Here is a 17,932-nt window from a genome sequence, read left to right on the forward strand (position 1 = left end):
TCAAAATAAAAGCATCCGAAATATTTATTTTTATTATTATTATTATTATTATTATTATTATTATTATTATTATTATTATTATTATTATTATTATTATTATTATTATTATTATTATTATTATTATTAGTAGTAGTAGTAGTGGTAGTAGTAGTAGTAGTAGTAGTAGTAGTAGTAGTAGTATAGTATTATTGCATTTGAGAATTTGACAGAACTGAGGCAAATATTTCTTCCAACTAAATCCTACGAGAAACAATAGACTTTAGATGTTCTAACGTCACAAAACCATATGTTTGCATCAATACGGGTAAAGTAAGCATTACTGAAGTCGTCGTGAGGCGTTATTAAGCAAAGTTTGATTTAATAACGTTTACCGTATTCAGGCACCGGTTATTTTAAGAGTTTTTAAAGCAAGAACCACAAAACCAATTCAGTACCAAGTTTTCCAAGTGCGACCATTTTAACGCGGACGACAAACTTTTTCAGATTGGTGGGGGAAAAACATCCAAATGTTCATATCCAATGATTGATAAAAACGACATATGCCGTTTATGTGTTTCGTTTACAATTAGAAGTTGAAATACTCCTGTTTATAGTTGGGAGAAATTAACAGACATGTCAGAATTTTCTAAATAAGCCCAGCAGCATCAAAATCTAAATGGCTGCGTTACATCACTGTGCACCTCACTTCATTTATATCTCATTAAATATGTCTGACACAGTCCTTTTTTTACTAAATATGGTGCGACAAGTTTTTAAAGTTGTGCTAATACGTTGTTATTAAGGCTAATCTTACTATTAGGAAATACTAATACCGGTCACTGTGGATGTCGATCCTATTTGTGTCTTAATTTGGAACTTGAACAATTAAAATGGTTTGGATGTCATTCCAAGATCCACGTTCCTTTGAGGTCATAAATAAGTTGTAGTGAAATGAGCAAAACACCACACTACTAAAGCCAGTAATGAAGAAACTGTGCTACATACTATAGTATCAGGAGTTTCCTTTCTATTTTCCTACTTATCGTTTTTAAATTGTATATGCTGAATTATATCATTTGGATTTCAAAACAATCAAAGTGATTCAAATCAACCACAGGTTCTTGGGGTTTAGCACAACTCAGGTTTGTTCACAGATTCTTCAATGTAATGAAAAAAATATTGTCACAGTTAGTATTTGAAATATGTTTCTAAAATAAGATATTGCTAACAAAGCTGGGAGGCCTCTCTATTAACTGGGAGGTTGTTCAAATGCAGACTGGATGTAGACAACAGGCTGCTGTCAATAACACATTCACCTTTGTCCAAAGTATGGAGAGTGATTTAGTCAGTCAGTGTCTACAATTAGTAACCCATGAATTGTGGTGTGACACAAAAATGGGTTCTTCAAAATGGGGAAAAGATAGAAATTGTAATCAGAAAAAAAGGTATTCCTCTTTCACGAGTAACATATACTTACATAGATAATTATCTCTATTACAATAAATCTATAAATATCATGGTTATCAGTAAGTCATGTTTTCTTCAAACTACCTTTTTAAACAATATATATTTAGTCTCATATTAAAATTATTTATTTCAACATTTTTGAGTAACAGTTTAATGGTGTGCTATTATTTCTGCCAGCAGTTTGCACATCTGAATAAGAGTAAAAAGAAAGTAATTTCTGTCACTGTCTCATAAATCTTGTAGTTCACAATGAGAAGACAAAGGTTCAAATGACCGAATATTTTACTAAATTAATACAATTCAGTGTAACTTTAAATAAATTCAAAGACACCGAGCAGAATACTTCAAGAAACAGAGCCGTAAAGGTAAAATAACCTCCAAAATTTGCCATTGATTTAAACTTACCTAATAACAGGGGAAAGCATAAACGAGAAATGGTTAGTTGAGTGAAAGGTTTTCCACAGTGTAAGTAAACACGTCGCACTATGACAGTTTTATGGAAATGTAAACAGGGAAATAGATGACCATGTTCATACACATGAAAATCCAAGTTTAATAGAAAATTTCATTGAAGCACACAGTAGATAAATTTTTATTTTTTTTAAAAGTACTAAGCCGTCATATTCTGACCTCTCAAACATCTTAAGATTTAAGTTTTATCACTAAAGACAAAGACGTTCACAATGGCCTCAACACACCGTCTTGAATCTGTGCTTGAACAAAGTGTCTAAGCAATATACTTTATTTCTAGGAGGAACAGAAGATGACCACAACCAAAATATTCCTGAAGGCTAAATTTATTCAAATCTAAAACTATTCCTTCAGTCATCATCATAATCAAATTTAATCTTCTTCCCTTGGAATGCCAGGATTTGTCCCTGCTGCTCCTTCCTCTTCTTGCTGGCCTCCCATGATGGATGCAGCGCCGGCTGTGGTGGCTGATGGGAGAGGAAGCCTCTTCCCCTGTTGCCCTTCTGCTCTCGGGCATCTTTGCCTCTTCCTCTCCCGGCAGACCCAGATTCTTTTCTGTCCGACTCAGGGCGTTTGCCAAACTTGGCCCCAGAATTTGAAGTTCTGTTCTCCTGCTTTCTGAACTTTGATTTGCCAGAGCCTCCATCATTTAGACCTCCGACGGTTTTGGAGCTCCCTGGAGCTCCAGATTTACCCGTCCCTTTCCCTTTGTCGCCACCCCGTCCGCCCTTACCTCCGGCCAGCGACGAGCAGAACACAGACTGAACTGTCAAGGGTTTGGACTTCACCCTGGACTCCAGCTTGTCCAGTTCACTCTGGAGTTTGTCGGATTTCGGGTCACCCGGATCTTTTTTCCCTTCCCGTTCTTTATCCACCTCCACTTTGCCGCTCGTCTCTTTTTTCTTCTTCTTCTTGAATTTGCTAGCTTTCCCTATGAAGAAGTCGTCTTCCTCACTCTCCTCTGACGCGGAGGACTGCTTGTGGAAACGCTCCTCCGTGCTGTCGTCGAAGTACTCTTTCTCTTCGTCGTCCGACGACTCTACGTCGCTCTCTTCTTCATCTGCGCTTTCGAGAGCTAATTCAGAAACAGAATGAAGACGGGAATTCTTCTCTTCGTGTTTACTTTGAGGCTTAGGCTTCATGATGCTTTTAACTACAGTAGCTTTAGCACTGGTAGACTCTGGCTTCTCTTGCTTGCGAACATCAGAGGTAGCAGGCGATTGTACAACTGATGTCTCAGCACTTTTAAGGACTTCTGCTCCTTCCTTAATGTCTTCCACTTGTTGGTTCAAAGGATTGTCTTTGTCTTCATCCTCATTTTTCCTGTCCTGTCTTGTGTCTGGTGAAAGCTGCGTGGCTTTTTCTGGTCGTCTCTGGCCTTTCGGGTGCTCCCCCTGTTCTCTGGCCTGGTTGCGCTCCTTTTTGAAGTCTTTGACGGCGGCTCTGATGCTCTCGATCTTCTTCCTGAACTGAGGGTGGCTGGCGATGCGTGCTGCGGCTCTGTCTATCATGGTCGACTTGGGGTTTTTGCAAACACGCTCAAAGTTGAGGTTCTTTTGCAAGGCCATCTTGGTCACCTGTAGTTGTCGGCAAAAAAATAATAATTAAAACGCAAAACTGCAAAACTAATAATTTGCTTAGCTAAACATATTGACACCTCATTTTTTGTTTTGCTATAGAAATGAATTTTGCTTGGATTTTACTAGGACAGGTGTAAAAGTTGCTCCAGTTAGAAAGCTGGAAACAGCAAAGGACTAACAATGAGGCTAAAGGCTAACCCCTGGTTGTGGAATCAAGCAAAGACAGAACATTTCAGGTTTCAGAGAAAGAGGCGGGACAGCCGTACCCCATCTGGAGGGAGCTTCTTCATGCTGTGGACCTCCTCCAGCAGCCTCGCAGCTCTCCTCTGATTCCTCTCCATTTCTGCCTCCTTTCCCTTCTTCTTCTTCAAGGCGACAATCTGACGGGTGAGCTTCCTGATGATCAGAGCCTTCAACCTCTTTACCTCCTTCCTCATCTTCACCACCTCGTTGTTTAGATTCAGGACATCGGAGGGCTTCTTTTCCTCTGCAGCAGACGACGGTTCTGCTTCCTTTTCACCCCCTGCTTCTTCTTCATCCTTCTCCTCCTCATCATTATTATTATCGTCTGAGCTTGTGGCTCCTTCCTCTTCGTCGTCCTCCTTGTCTTCTTCTTCCATCTCGCCCTTTACTTGCTCTTCAGCAGATGGGAACGTTTCCTCGGCGTTAATCATCTGTCGAAACTGCTTTTTAACAGCTTAAAAACAGACAATTAAAAAACTAATTTTAGCATGGGAATCCCTTTGACATTTAGATAAGTTAATAAAGGCAAAATTCTACTAACTTTTACAGCAGAAAAAATTTTGACTTGACCTTCTTATGCTAGATGAAAGACAATTGCAGGTAAATTACCTGCCATTTATTGTAAACATCGTTCACCAGTAACATGAGCTTACTAAAGCGTCACAATTTCTAAAAATTTAAGCCAGTTTTTGGGATGTTTAAGTATTTGTTTGCTATATATTTTAGGTCAAGTAGTGAAGCATCTCTCCAAGAACTTCAGCTTTGAAAATCTTTGAAACTATTTTCATTTCAAGCCAACATACACAGCCTTGATACCATTTGATTCTTCTGTTTTTATGCCCTGTTAATTTAAATAGTTTGTGTTTAAATGCAGCTTTTAAGAATTTTAATAGCATACCTCTTGCCCAGCTCCATGAGCATGAAGCTTCCTTTCAAAAGTAAAATTCAGTAAAATAATAGGTACAGTCAAATTTTGGATTACAAATAAGTATCTAAAATAATATACATTTTGCATAATTTCCTGATTTTCATTTTTAGATCAGCAGGTGGCACTGCTGAGCTTTCAAATACTCGAGAAATAAACTTTTTTTTTTCAACTGGGTAAAAACTTTACAGCTTTAATAAAAAGCTTCATCTGGCTGCCATATTTAACACAGTGAGCTTCACAGCAGTTTCAATCACCCAGAAACTTAAAAGTTGAAAAATCCACAAACGTACTTTAATTCGCTTGCACCTACTCTTGCTTCTCTTGTTAAGCTAAAGTAATATAATACGTCTGAAACAGAAAATGTTGTGGTTTGGAGGAGAAGGGCTGAGCGAAATATCAAAAAACCAAAACAAACGTGGTTAAGAAAACATGTGAGAAGAAATACTGCGCATACTGGCGTCTACTTTGACTTTTTTCTAAGCGTCTTTACGGTGAATAAACCAAACCCAAACGGAAACTAACGTACGATCTCATGAGACTTACCGTTCAGAAATGAATGTTTAGCACAAATAGATACAAATTCAGGGAAACACTTCGACTAGCAGGGAGCAGCCATGTTTCCTACGTCTTTGACGTCGCCGCGACACGTCAAGACGCGAGCAACGCAGCGTGTCGTGAAAGGGGGAGGTCCTTCGGCGGACTGTTTTTATTTATTTCTTTGTTTCATGAGCATAAAACAGCTACAATGGTGGGTAATTGGAACAAGTGGGGATATTAGGATGAGCGGGTGACGTTTCCAGTTCCAGTTACCAGAGCGATATCAACAGAGAATCAACAGGGGGAGGATGAAGCGGCGCAATGCGGACTGCAGCAAACTCCGACGGCCGTTAAAACGGAACCGAATCACCGAGGGTATATATAGCAGGTACCAAAAAAAAGGGGGGCTGGAGGGACCTTATTGTATAACAATGGCGTCGCTCTGTATGTGTCAGGACGCGACTGACAGCCTCTGGTGTGTTCGTATTTCAGCGTTTCAGCTGCAATATGAACTGAATGGACGTGCTCGTGTATTTTTCACAGTATCAGGCCCGGGTTAACGGTTTTATAAGCTGGCATGTAGACACGGTGTAAGCCTTAAAAAAAAAAAAAAAGGAAAAGATTTTATGATCAAATTTGAATTTGTGCTTGAATAACTCCACGAGTGCCATTAATAATAAATTACACCCTGAGAAAATGTGTCCGGTTAAAACAGAAAAATGCTCTGGAACTTTGTGAGAAAAGCTGTAATGACGGAGGCGCTCGTTTTGAAATCACATGTGCTTTGTCTGGCAGAGAGGAGAGGAGGGGGGGGCGGCTCAATTTAAATGTATGAATGAAACAATGTCTTATTTACAGCCGATTTAACTTGTTGCAACTCAAACAGCAGGCCGACCCCTTTGGTTGATTGGTAGCAATCCACACGAAATGGAAAGCAGCTGTGCTGGCCAGCATGTCCAGACATGACCCACACTCATCATATGGGGGAGCTTAAACCATACAGTGGGTTTCAGTCAGCTTCTTCAGGGCCTATCATGTGTTTTGTCCGCGTTCAAATTGAGAAATAACTTTTAATTTGCTTTGGGAGTGTATTTGTTTCAACACAGATCAGTAGTAAAATGTATAGATGGGATTTTCAGGCGACTATTATCCAAGCATGTAGGGTGTTTGCTGGCGCTCCTGGAACTACAGTATTACACATTTAGTCGTGTCACAAACGGAAACGTTGGTATATTTTATTGGATGCAATGGACACAAAATGTGGCAATCAAATCCTTTTAAGAATAAACCTGGAAATTGTGACATGCCTTTGTATTAAACCCAGCCAGAGCCTTCAGAAGTCACTGGCTTCTATAATCATAGTAAATACTATAAATATAGTATTTACTATAATTAGTAAATACTACATTTTATTAAAAAAATTTAACTGTCATTTAAATATGTATTTATTTGAGCAGACAAAAGGTAAAAACAGAAGAAATATGACAAATTGATATGCCAATTTTACACAAATTGCTCCAAAAGAGCAGGTATCATACACTCTCATACACTTCAACATTCAATTCTACCAAAACCAGTTCAGGGCTTAAAATATTCCCACATTAAATGATGCTTAAACCTCACATTCTCACAATTAACTCTGTTATTTCTACATTATTAACAACAACAATTGCAATTTTGTGACTTTGACCTACACATTCTATTCAACATACTTTAAAATCTGTTGGGGTTTTTTAAGCTGATTTATATTTGTACTCTGTTTTGAGCTTATCATTTAATTCATTCTATATGTTTGAAAACCACTTTTTGGTTGTTCAATTAATTTCCTTTTGCTCTTAAATTATAATTTTCCTCTCTCTGTTGCAAAACATTGTTGGATATTGCATATCAAATAGTCATAAAAACACCTGTTGTCCTTCACATTCCTCTCAGGGGACACCGCAAACGTGTTGCCTTACTTGCAAAAGGCTACATACAACAGAAAACTTAACAGTGCACCTCACCATGAATACATCTACCCCACTGTGAAACACAATGGTGGGAGAATCATGCTGTCAGTGAGCTGGATTTTTTTTTATTTTTATTGCTTTTTAACACAGACAAGAAAACTGGAAAAACCTTTTGGAGGGGGCAAAAGACTTGAGACTGACCAGAGGTTGACCCTCCAGCAGGGCAACAACCATAAACGTGCATATATTAGATTGACCCAGTCAAAGTCCAGACCTAAACCCTGTTTATAATATGTTAAACTAGACTTAATATATTCAGTCATTCTCCATCAACATCAGTAGTTTGAATCTCTAGTCTCTAGCACTGGAAAGAATACAGTCCAAAAGACTCAAAACTATTATTGCAGTGACTTACAAGGTATTGACTTAGCGGGACAGAAAGTCACACACCACAATTTATAGATTTTTATTTTGTATAACTTCTCTTTCTCTTTGCAATTATCCTCTATAGTCTGTTTGGTTTGGTCATTTAAAAATAGTAACAATGTCCAAAAAACATGAATAAAAGGTGCTTCGCATCATATCTAGCTAATGCTAGTTTCCATCTGTCGTCCCTGAGCAGGTGAGTTAATAAATCTGTCCAATATAAAAAAATGCATTGAAAGTCTACAAATACCCTAATTACAATCACTGTACAAGGTGATAAAATTGCAGCAATATAAATGATAAAGTAGTTGGTGTTGGTCCACCGACTAAAGTCAAGCTAAAATACTTTTGTATAAGGTTAGCTAGTGTGGAAATGTTCAAGCAGAACAAATTGTTACCAGGCTCTGTATCCGTAAGTCGCCTAGTTTCTTTACCTCCCCTTTAACTCGTTGCCTCGTTCCCGCAGCACGTTCCTGTACCTGAAGTTCCTGGTGGTGTGGGTGTTGGTTCTGCTGGCTGACTTTGTGCTGGAGTTCAGGTTCGAGTACCTGTGGCCTTTCTGGCTTTTCATCCGAAGCGTCTACGACTCCTTCAGATATCAGGGTCTGGTAAGAGCCTGTCTGTGTTCCCTCTGTGCATGGAGTTCCTACGGGAAGTATGGAATATGGTCAAGTATTGTGCAGGTCAAAATATTTGTGGATGAATATGTGAATTAGTAGCTGCCTTTCCATTGACCATAAAATTGCATAAACTGGAATTACGAAAATAAACTTAATGGAAACGCGACAATATTAGAATTTTCAATTGAAAACATTTTGCGCTAGGATGAGGTGGTTTTTCGGCTCTATTGACATTGGTGTATTTCACAAAACTACAACGGAAACTCTGTTTTTCATAACACACGAGTCGAGATCAACAACCGGCCGTTACTACTGGCAGAAAAGATGAAGAAGATGACAAGAAGTGGAAGGAGGACGACTGCATGGCATGCTTTTTAGTAACTTATCACGTGATCAAACCTATTCGCATGTGATTTTAATTTAGTGAAAACAACTGAAAAATTGTTTCAACATTAAAAAATTGCTAATCAACATTAGCAGAATATCAACAAGGTTTGCTTGTAATGGAAACGCAGCTAGTGTTCCATCCATCCATCCATCCATTCATCCCCTCAGTTTGGTTTTTGTAGGTATTTAAAACTTTGCCAATGTAGAAATACCTCCAGTAAAGTCTTAGTCATGTGTTGTATGAATTTAAGATTAGGAGCTCAGTAAAAGTATGGAATTTGGACTTGGAAAATGTAGAAGCATCTAATTTTGTCTTTTTTTTTTCCCCCCTCCATTTAGGCATTCTCTGTTTTCTTCGTCTGTGTGGCGTTTACATCGGACATCATATGCCTCCTCTTCATCCCCGTCCAGTGGTTGTTTTTTGCAGCCAGCACCTACGTATGGGTCCAGTATGTGTGGCACACAGGTTAGCCAAAAAAAAATGTTTCAGTCGGTTTCACGTTGTGGCTGCCATGTGGCCGCTTTAATGTCGCTCTCTTTCATCCAGAGAGAGGAGTCTGTCTACCCACCGTTTCGCTCTGGATTCTGTTTGTGTACATCGAAGCTGCCATACGGTTCAAAGATCTGAAGAATTTTCACGTAGATCTCTGTCGACCCTTCGCCGCCCACTGGTAAGCATCATTCAGTCAAAGCAGTTTCCTTAAGCACACATTGCCGTGCAAAAGTATTCCCTTCCCTTGCTTTGGCGTCTGTGGAACCAAAAGGCCGTCTCGTAATTATTCCTCCTAGTATCGGCTATCCAGTGGTGACCCTGGGCTTCGGCTTCAAGAGCTACGTTAGCTATAAGATGCGCCTGAGGAAACAGAAGGAGGTGCAGAAGGAAAACGAGTTCTACATGCAGCTCCTACAGCAGGCTCTACCGCCGGAGCAACAGATGCTGCAGAGGCAGGAGCGAGAAGCAGAAGAAGGTTAGTCTACACTGCCTTGCGGGAATCAAAACAACAGGTTTTTCTGCAATGGGATGATCTACTAAAGAACAAATTAATGTTCATAGAAGTGGCCAATTAAACCTGCTCAGCATGTTCAAGTGTTACAGAGAGGTAAAACTGTTTTTAAGCATTACTGTTTCACCCGTTTCCCTGTTTTTCACAGAGGATTCTCTTAAGATTTACAGTGTCTTCATTCTCTTTGGTGACCATCATGTTTGCTTAACGTGGATTGAAATCCATCAAGAGAACAACACTGAGCCCCACTGGTCCTCAGTGTAAATGCTCCCATGAAAGACGATGACGTGTTCCAGACGGTGGAGACTGGTAGTCTTCCAGGTTGCCTGTTATGCAAGCCGCGCCACTGTAAACGGTTTTGAATGGTCCGACGTGACACTTGGGTGCCTCTCTCCTTCCTTAAATATGCCAGGAACTGAATGGCATTCATCATTCGTTTTGGCAGGACACTGCACCCTAAGGACGTCCACTTATATGCCTTTCTGTGACTCTTCCCGTCTCTCTAGATCTGTTGGCCCAGTGGCCACTTCTGTCTGACAGCGTCTTCTTTAAAGCCTTGCAATGTCGTGGTTCTAGTGGTCAGCTGCTGGGCATCGTATTAGTCTCATAGTGTGAACGGAGTGCTGAGGAGGACTGCATAATTCTTTTCCCATGAGGAAATGTTCAAATATGAATCTAAAATGTGAAGTTTGCAGTTATGCTCCTTGCCAGAGAAGAGCAAGTTGTGCAAAAAGTACTGAAACACTCAACAACTGGATGTGTACCTTCAACAATATAGAGAAGGTTACATTAAGTTCATCTGTATCAGAGAGAGGTTTAACCAGATAAAATATACTGGTCACACCTGTGTTTGTGTACCTTTTGAGTTTTTCAGACTAGACCTTCTAGTGTTTATTGGGCCTGTGTTGACTGGCTGGAAAATATCAAATTAATCGTCTCTACCTCCTGGTCGGTATCTTATTTTGCCTCATGTGTGTTTCTGACGTCACAAACTATTTTTGTTCCTAAGCTATGACGCTACGTAAGAATGCCAGACTCTTCCTGTTGTCGCCTGCCATGCCCAGCTGGTGACCCAAAAACCCAAGAGATCCTTCGCACAATAGCGGAAGCAGGCATTAGCTTATTGAAACACAAAAAGTGGCACATTAAAACACTGCGTCCGCATCTTTAAAAACTCTTAGATTCATTTCGGCCTTTCTAAAACTAGGGCCTTTAACTTTGTTGACTTGGTCACAAGTCTTAAATTTTGTCTTACCGTGACTATTCTATGTGTTTTGTTTCTCTCTGGACTTTTCTGTCAGGCAAAAGTTTGAGTAGCATTCAGACATCGTCATTGTGTTCTGTAACTTGACATGATTGTGGCTACAGCTAACATAAGCCTTGCCTGCTAGCTTTTTTTTTTTTTTTTTTTTTTTTTGCATCTGTCATGGGTAAGGGCAAATTTATCACCAGCTGGCTGGATGACATTTTGACATTTCTGTGGAGTTTTAGGTCTTGAATTCCATTTATAAAGGACTTAAAAAGTCTTAATTCTGAGTTGGAGAAACCAGCAGAAACTCCGACCTTCTTAATTTTCAGTGAGCTTATTTGCTAATAATTTTTTGGATTGTTGTGTGAGTTAAGGTCAGAAAAATAATGACTAACATTGTTATTCAAAAAATAATTATGTAGCGTTAGGTTGCCAATTTTAAAATTTTCCTGTTGATTTGGCTATTTAATGACTAAACTTTAAGTTGATTTTGTTATCTAATACTTTCTTCCCTTTAACAGAAATGCTAACCAAAGGAAGCAAGGACTTTTCTGTCAATATCTGCTTGTATCAACCAATCAAGGTCACGATTTAGCTGTTGTTTGTGGCCAAATATGTTTCAAGTTGTCCACCAGTTAAATCTCCTCAGTAATGTTTATGTCTAGCCTCTTAACACACCATGTGCTTGTTCTCACCCAGCTGCCTTATCCAAGGGGATCTCCGAGGTAGAACCCACAGTCATTACCCAAAACGGAGCGCCGCCCGGGAAGAAAAGCTCCTCGGTCACATTACCGGAGCTGGAGTACCGCGAGAAAGGGAAGGACAGTACGGCGAAAGAGCGAGAGGGCAAAAAACAGAACACGGTGGGAATCAATAACAACAGTATTATACACGCACTGGACTCCAAACTGCAGGAGGCAGAATTTATCGAGAACTACGTCGGGACAAAGAGACTGAACAACGACCTGGCGGGGGAGAACGCGCTCGCCGACGGGAGCGCGCACATGTCGGCGAAAGAGGAAACGGGGGGGACGGGGAAGAACTACAAAAACGCCGGCACCAACTCTTCCCCGCGGAACCACAGCTCCACGAACGGCAGCCTTCCATCGGGCTCCTCGGCCGGCAAGAACGAGAAGAAGCAGAAGGGGTCGGGGAAAGGCCAGAGGGACCCGGTGGAGAACTACATCCCTAATAACCAGCTGGGGAAGCCGGACAATCTAGTCCGGTAAAACTCACTCTCACCACGTTCAAACGAATTCAGACTCTCACATTCGCCACTTAAATAACCAAGTCGGTGGCGGAGTTTGTGGGATGAAAACCTGTCTGTTAATGAAGTTTTATGTTCTCCAAGGCTGGAGCAGGACGTGAAGCGCCTGAAGGCAGACCTGCAGGCCAACCGGCAGCTGGAGTCGGAGCTGCGCAGCCAGCTATCCTCGCTGAGCAGCCAGGACCGCAGCCTCCGCTCCGAACTGGGCCAGCTGCGACAGGACAACGAGCTGCTGCAGAACAAGTGAGGAGGGAGAACTTTACCCACAAAAGTTGGAGTTTGTGTCGTAGTTCCATCTGATTGTCTACGTCTTAACAATCTGATGTGTAATTTTTCAGTTTGCGCCACAAGTTGCAATATCTTCTATGGGGATTTTATGTTGTTGGACAAACAGAAAGTAATGCAGAGTTGTGAAGTGACTGGAAAATGAATGGAGTGGTGGGGGGGGTTCAGACACAAACACAGCTGCAATTCAAAACAGAAAGCTAGAGGTGACCATTTATCATATTCAGAGTCTCCCTCTTTTCATTATAAGCCTGGTAGGCCACCAGGCTTTACTTGTGCCCTCACCAGGCTTAACATTGTCAATTCATCTTAATTTTTTTAAATTATTGCCTTTAAAAAAAAAAAAAGAAAGTTTATGGTTAGTTTTTGGGTATTAATCTTCCAGTCTTCCAAAAATGCATAACTATAAAGTATTTTCAAATTTCCTGTCAACTTTAAACATTTTTTTTCTCAAAAACATGGCAGCCAGCGGGATGACTGCCCTAGCACAGCGAGCACCAGGCTTAGCACGTTTTCTGGAGGAAACCCTGATGTCATTTATTGTGATAAATGTCTTTATAAGAATTTAGATTTATTGTTGTCTCAATAAATTTCAATTAATGATGTTTAAAATCTCCCAAAATGGACACAAATCACGCTCATGTTTCTGGTGTGCTAATGTTACAAATGGTAACATGCAAGAGCATTTTGTGTGTTTGTGTGTCATGCAGTCACAGCCATACTGTTGCCTAAAAATGAGTTATAAATAGTTCTTATTGTCACTTTTGTCATTATCACAACAGTACAACAAAATATTGTGGTAAAACTCGAAGTCCATATAGACCAACGGTCCAGAAAATGTAAAAAAATAAATAAATAAGATAAAGGAACAAAACTGACCTTTTTGGCCTCCACACAGTGTTTGGACTCATCATCCTAAAAAGACCATCCCCATCTCAAAACCGCTGCACTTCACAACTACGCACTGCTTTGTGACAGTCCATCACTTATAATTTTAACATTTGATTGAGGTTTGAAATCTAAAAAAAAAAAATCAATAAAGTAAAGTAATTTTATTTATATAGCAACAAGGTAGTTCAAAGTGCTTTACATGAATTTGAAGGAAATGCAAACAAAACAACAAACCAAACAAAAGACAAAAAGGTAAAAGTATAGAACTGCATATTGGTTCTCCATGTTTAATAGGAATAAGTATTCTGTAATTTATAAACTAGTTGGGGTTTCTCTGGATTCTTGATCTGGTAAAATTTGGTTGGTTCTCCATGCTTGGTGAGATTAGTGAGGTATAAAACTAAATGTCTGTTCTCCACGTTTGATTCTATGAAGTAGGTGGTGCTTTCTAAGTTTGTTCTAGATTTGCAATCCAACAGCAGTTTCTCCAGGTCTTGCTCCGTTATTAAAAGTTACTGCTTAACGTTGATGTAAGGAAATGAGCAGTTTCTCTAGATAAACTAATAGGGGCTTCTCTGGATTCTAAGTTTAATAAATATATAGAATTACTATGACTTTATTCTTGTAATTCTATTTTGAGAATAATGTCTTCACATCTTGAATAGTCGTATTTCGAGAATAGTCATAACGTTTTGAGAATCTGGTGATATAATATGTTGACTGTATTTTTGCAATACTATGAGCTTTTTGGCCTCCATGTAGTCCAAACATTGCCCTCATGATGATGACTACTATACAAAATATTGTAATACTACAACCTTATTCTTGTAATTCTACAACTTCATCTGTGCAATTTTATTATTATTATTAATATTATTATTTTTTGTTGCATGGCCCCAAGTCTCCATAATTGTAATTTGACAAAATGTGAAAAATTTCAGGAAGTCTGAAGCACTACAAGGCACTGCGAGTTAGAAACGATGCACAGGCTGACGATACCTCCCTGCCCTCTAGGCTCCACAGTGCCGTCCAGGCCAAGCAGAAGGACAAGCAGACCATATCCCAGCTGGAGAAGAGGCTGAAGGCTGAGCAGGAGGCCCGGGCTGCGGCGGAGAAACAGCTGGCCGAGGAGAGAAAGAGGAAGAAGATGGAGGAGGCCACCGCGGCCAGAGCGGTAGCGTTAGCCGCCGCTACCAGGTGCCTCTTTTTGTTTCCTTTGGTCACAAAACAGCCGTTTCAGACCTTTAAAATAACATTGTCCTCATCTGTCCGCCAGGGTGGAGTCGACCGATTCTCTCCGAGGACGAATCAGAGAGCTGGAGACGGAATGCAAGAAGCTCAGCATGGACGTGAAGCTCAAGGAGGAGCAGATTAGGGATCTGGAGGGGAAGTGTCAGGTGAGACTGTTTATTGTAAAAATACGTCTATATCCAGCATCAGACGCTTTTGTTTTGTAAATCGGAACAGTAAAATGTGCACAGTGAACGTCACCTTCATTCCCCATTTCCTGTCGCACTCCAGGAGCTGCGCAAGTACAAGGAGAACGAGAAGGACACGGAGGTGCTGATGTCTGCGCTGTCCGCCATGCAGGAGAAGACCCAGCATCTGGAGAACAGCCTCAGCGCCGAGACCCGCATCAAACTGGACCTGTTCTCCGCTCTGGGAGATGCCAAGAGGCAGCTGGAGATAGCACAAGGTATCCCGACAAATAAATGAAGAAAATGTGTACTTTTAGTCACAAACAAATGAGCACGACTGAACAAGTTTATAAGATTAAATAACATAAATTCCAACTAGGGCTGAAACAATTAATCACGATTAGTCGATTAATTTAAATAATCATCAGCTAATTTAGCAATCGATTAATCGTTAGCTGGAGGCCACTTGCTGAAAGAACAGCATAGGAGCAGTAATTCAGATAAAACGTAAGGATACCCAGTGGCGCACTCTGCTGGACTGCAGCCAAACTACAACACAGAAAGAAGATCTAAGCGGATGATATTAGTCAATCGATTGGAACTCATTTTAATCTCACAAACCTTTAATCCCTTTTATGATGACTTTGTTTTGCATATAAAAACAGCTTTGAACAACTTTATCCGTTTCCTGCTACTCAGGCCAGATCCACCAGAGGGAGCAGGAGATCATGGAGCTGAAGCAGAAAATTGCAGAGGTCATGGCAGTGATGCCCAGCCTGTCCTACTCGTCAGACGGCAGCAACCTGAGCCCAGTCACCCCGCACTACTCCTCCAAGTTCATGGACAATAGTCCCTCCTCCCTGGACCCCAATGCTTCGGTCTACCAGCCAATGAAAAAGTGACTCTTCTTTTTCTTTTTTCTTTTTCGTCTGACAGAACGTTTCCCTTTTTTCCTCGTTTTACCGTCTCTACTGGTTTGGGTTCTTTTAAAGTTTACCAGCCTTTACCAGCGTCCCTGCCCCCCCGAAACCCTCTTGACAAGATTTTGCACTTAGCACACGCAGACACACAAAGTCCCTCCATTTTCTTCTAAAGAGTTTTCTCTACTTTGTTCAAAGGAGGGTTCGGTTTTATTACGAGAACTCTTATTTCGAAGGGGTTGCGTACAATTTGTCGGCCAAATGTCTACAGGTGAGCCATCACACATCGCTTCATGTCAGTTCCCCTTTCCAGCGTGACCACTTTTTTTCACAGTCGGGTGTCTAATTGATCAAAATCAAACTCCTTTTGGGTTTTCAAACGATGGCTTTAAAGAGACGGAAGGCATGGTTTTTAGTTCGGTTCGTCTGAGGCTCTCCTGTAAAGTAAAGTAAAGTAAATGCCCCGCAAGAAGTACATGAATGTAAAACAGTTCATGTTTGGATATATCTGCGTTTAACTTGAATCCGTGATTGTTTCGTGATGTTTCGGGTCAGTTCGACAAAGTGCGTATATCTGAAACCGTGCTATTGAATTCTGTCGCTCTCGAGATACGGTATTGTCTCCTTTATACTGGAATATCGGCTTCTCCAGGATAATCAGCAAGTGGAAGAATTAGACATAGGAAGCGTCGCCCCTTCGGAAGACAACTGCTCGATTAGGCCTAGGCACTGCCAAAAACGTTGACGTTAAGGTTCCCTCGCCTCGCCACGAACATCGTTCCCTCTTACTTCTGGACCAAATTAGGACACATTAGGCCATGTCGCTCACCAGATTCAATGATGTCGAGGTAACTGCTCGGTTACCATAATTTGCAGACGTATCAGTGCCTTGCGGAAACCACTTGCTTAGCAATCCTGGGATATTAGCATCTCACTTTGAAGTCACACTTCTCTTTCTGACTCCGACCTGTCTAGATTTTATTTGAGTGCTTACAAAAGAGCATTTTCAAGAAGTCAGTATTCAAAGGAAGAAGAAAAAATAAAACGTGTGATCATTGCAGCTAGATGACAGCAGTTTAGCAGACTTAAAGGGAAAAAAAAAAAACATTGGACGTGGGCTTAATATGCCAAACGCCAACCCAAACTGATTGTCTCTTATCATGCCCTCAAGCCGGCATCTTGTTTACAACAATGTACATTGAACTTACTGGGGAATGTTTTTCTTTTTCCTTTTGCTTATTTAATTTCCGTTCTTAAGTGCCAAGTGTTGATGTTCGGTTCCCATCCGTACTTTGATTGATGTAGCTAGCATAATGTTGGCAGCAGTGTGCTGTTCTTTTTTATGTCATTAGAACATATTTGGATGGTGTTGTGTTTACATGGTACTAGGCTGATCACAGTGAAGCAGCAGATGGTCAGTTGGACACATTGTGTTAATTCACATTTTATTTATTTATTTTTTTAGATTTTTTTTTTTTTTCAATGACAGGCAATTGTTTTGATATTTCCCATCATACACTGTTTTATTTCCAGTATATTTTAATGATTTTGTTTTTTTAGACCAGAAAGAATTCTGTGAATATTTTTGTGTAAAAGGGAAAAAGGTTACCCCTGAACCATTTTGACCATCCTGTGTTGTCACGTCGCCTATGTTTAAAGGAAAAAAAAGAAAAATAGTATCATTTGTGGATCGCTCTTGCATTGTAACTTAATTTCTCGAGTTGCTTTTACAAGTTTGTGTAGAAGGGAGTGAAAAGGTATTAAAAAAAAAAGTGCTTTGTTTTATCTTTTTATTGTTCTGCCATGTTTTATTTTATTCACTCAAAGTAATGGTGGCTGTGTCACGGTTCACTTTGAGCCTCACCATTAAAGAAAGTCTTGCTGGTGGCGTTGCAAGATGCGGAGTCTTGTTTGCGCTTTTGTGTTGAACTTCTAATTCTGACCACTAGATGGTGACACTGAGGGTTACATCGAGTGTTGACACTGAGTTTTACTCGACAGCTAACTGTCGGGTCAACTAACCCGACAGTTAGGAAAGAATTAGAAAATGTGACTTAAATATGATCATTATAGTTTTTTAGTATCATATTTTTCTTATATCAACATCTAATCGGCTCTAGACCGCTTTTATAAGAAGAGAGGGGGAAAAATAGTCATAATGGATTGCAACAAACATCCAACTTTAAGATTAATTTAATTAGTTGCTCATTTGATGTATTGTTTGAAATGACATGTCTTTAAACTTTTAGGAATTTAGTTAAGTAGTATATGATAAGTAATGGTTTATTTAATGAGCAGCAGCATTTTTATG

At 40.2% G+C, this 17,932-nt stretch overlaps 2 protein-coding genes across 2 annotated transcripts; one reads left to right on the forward strand and one right to left on the reverse strand.

Moving 5' to 3' along the window:
* Positions 1-2,174: 2,174 nt before the first annotated feature.
* srfbp1 (serum response factor binding protein 1) lies at positions 2,175-5,328 on the reverse strand. The gene is made up of 3 exons (XM_044138791.1): positions 5,212-5,328; positions 3,764-4,194; positions 2,175-3,494 (listed from the first exon to the last, which is right to left on the reverse strand). Exons 2-3 carry the CDS (start codon positions 4,169-4,171, stop codon positions 2,268-2,270), a joined length of 1,635 nt encoding a protein of 544 aa, XP_043994726.1. The 5' UTR covers positions 4,172-4,194; positions 5,212-5,328; the 3' UTR covers positions 2,175-2,267.
* Positions 5,329-5,337: 9 nt separating this feature from the next.
* On the forward strand, positions 5,338-17,412 carry maco1a (macoilin 1a). Its single transcript, XM_044138790.1, has 11 exons — positions 5,338-5,593; positions 8,047-8,188; positions 8,927-9,053; positions 9,135-9,258; positions 9,377-9,555; positions 11,540-12,065; positions 12,192-12,350; positions 14,298-14,480; positions 14,560-14,680; positions 14,805-14,979; positions 15,401-17,412. Exons 1-11 carry the CDS (start codon positions 5,514-5,516, stop codon positions 15,601-15,603), a joined length of 2,019 nt encoding a protein of 672 aa, XP_043994725.1. The 5' UTR covers positions 5,338-5,513; the 3' UTR covers positions 15,604-17,412.
* The last annotated feature ends 520 nt before the right edge of the window (positions 17,413-17,932 follow it).

This window comes from Gambusia affinis, linkage group LG14, assembly GCF_019740435.1.
Source record: "Gambusia affinis linkage group LG14, SWU_Gaff_1.0, whole genome shotgun sequence".
Taxonomy (NCBI): Eukaryota; Metazoa; Chordata; class Actinopteri; order Cyprinodontiformes; family Poeciliidae; genus Gambusia; species Gambusia affinis.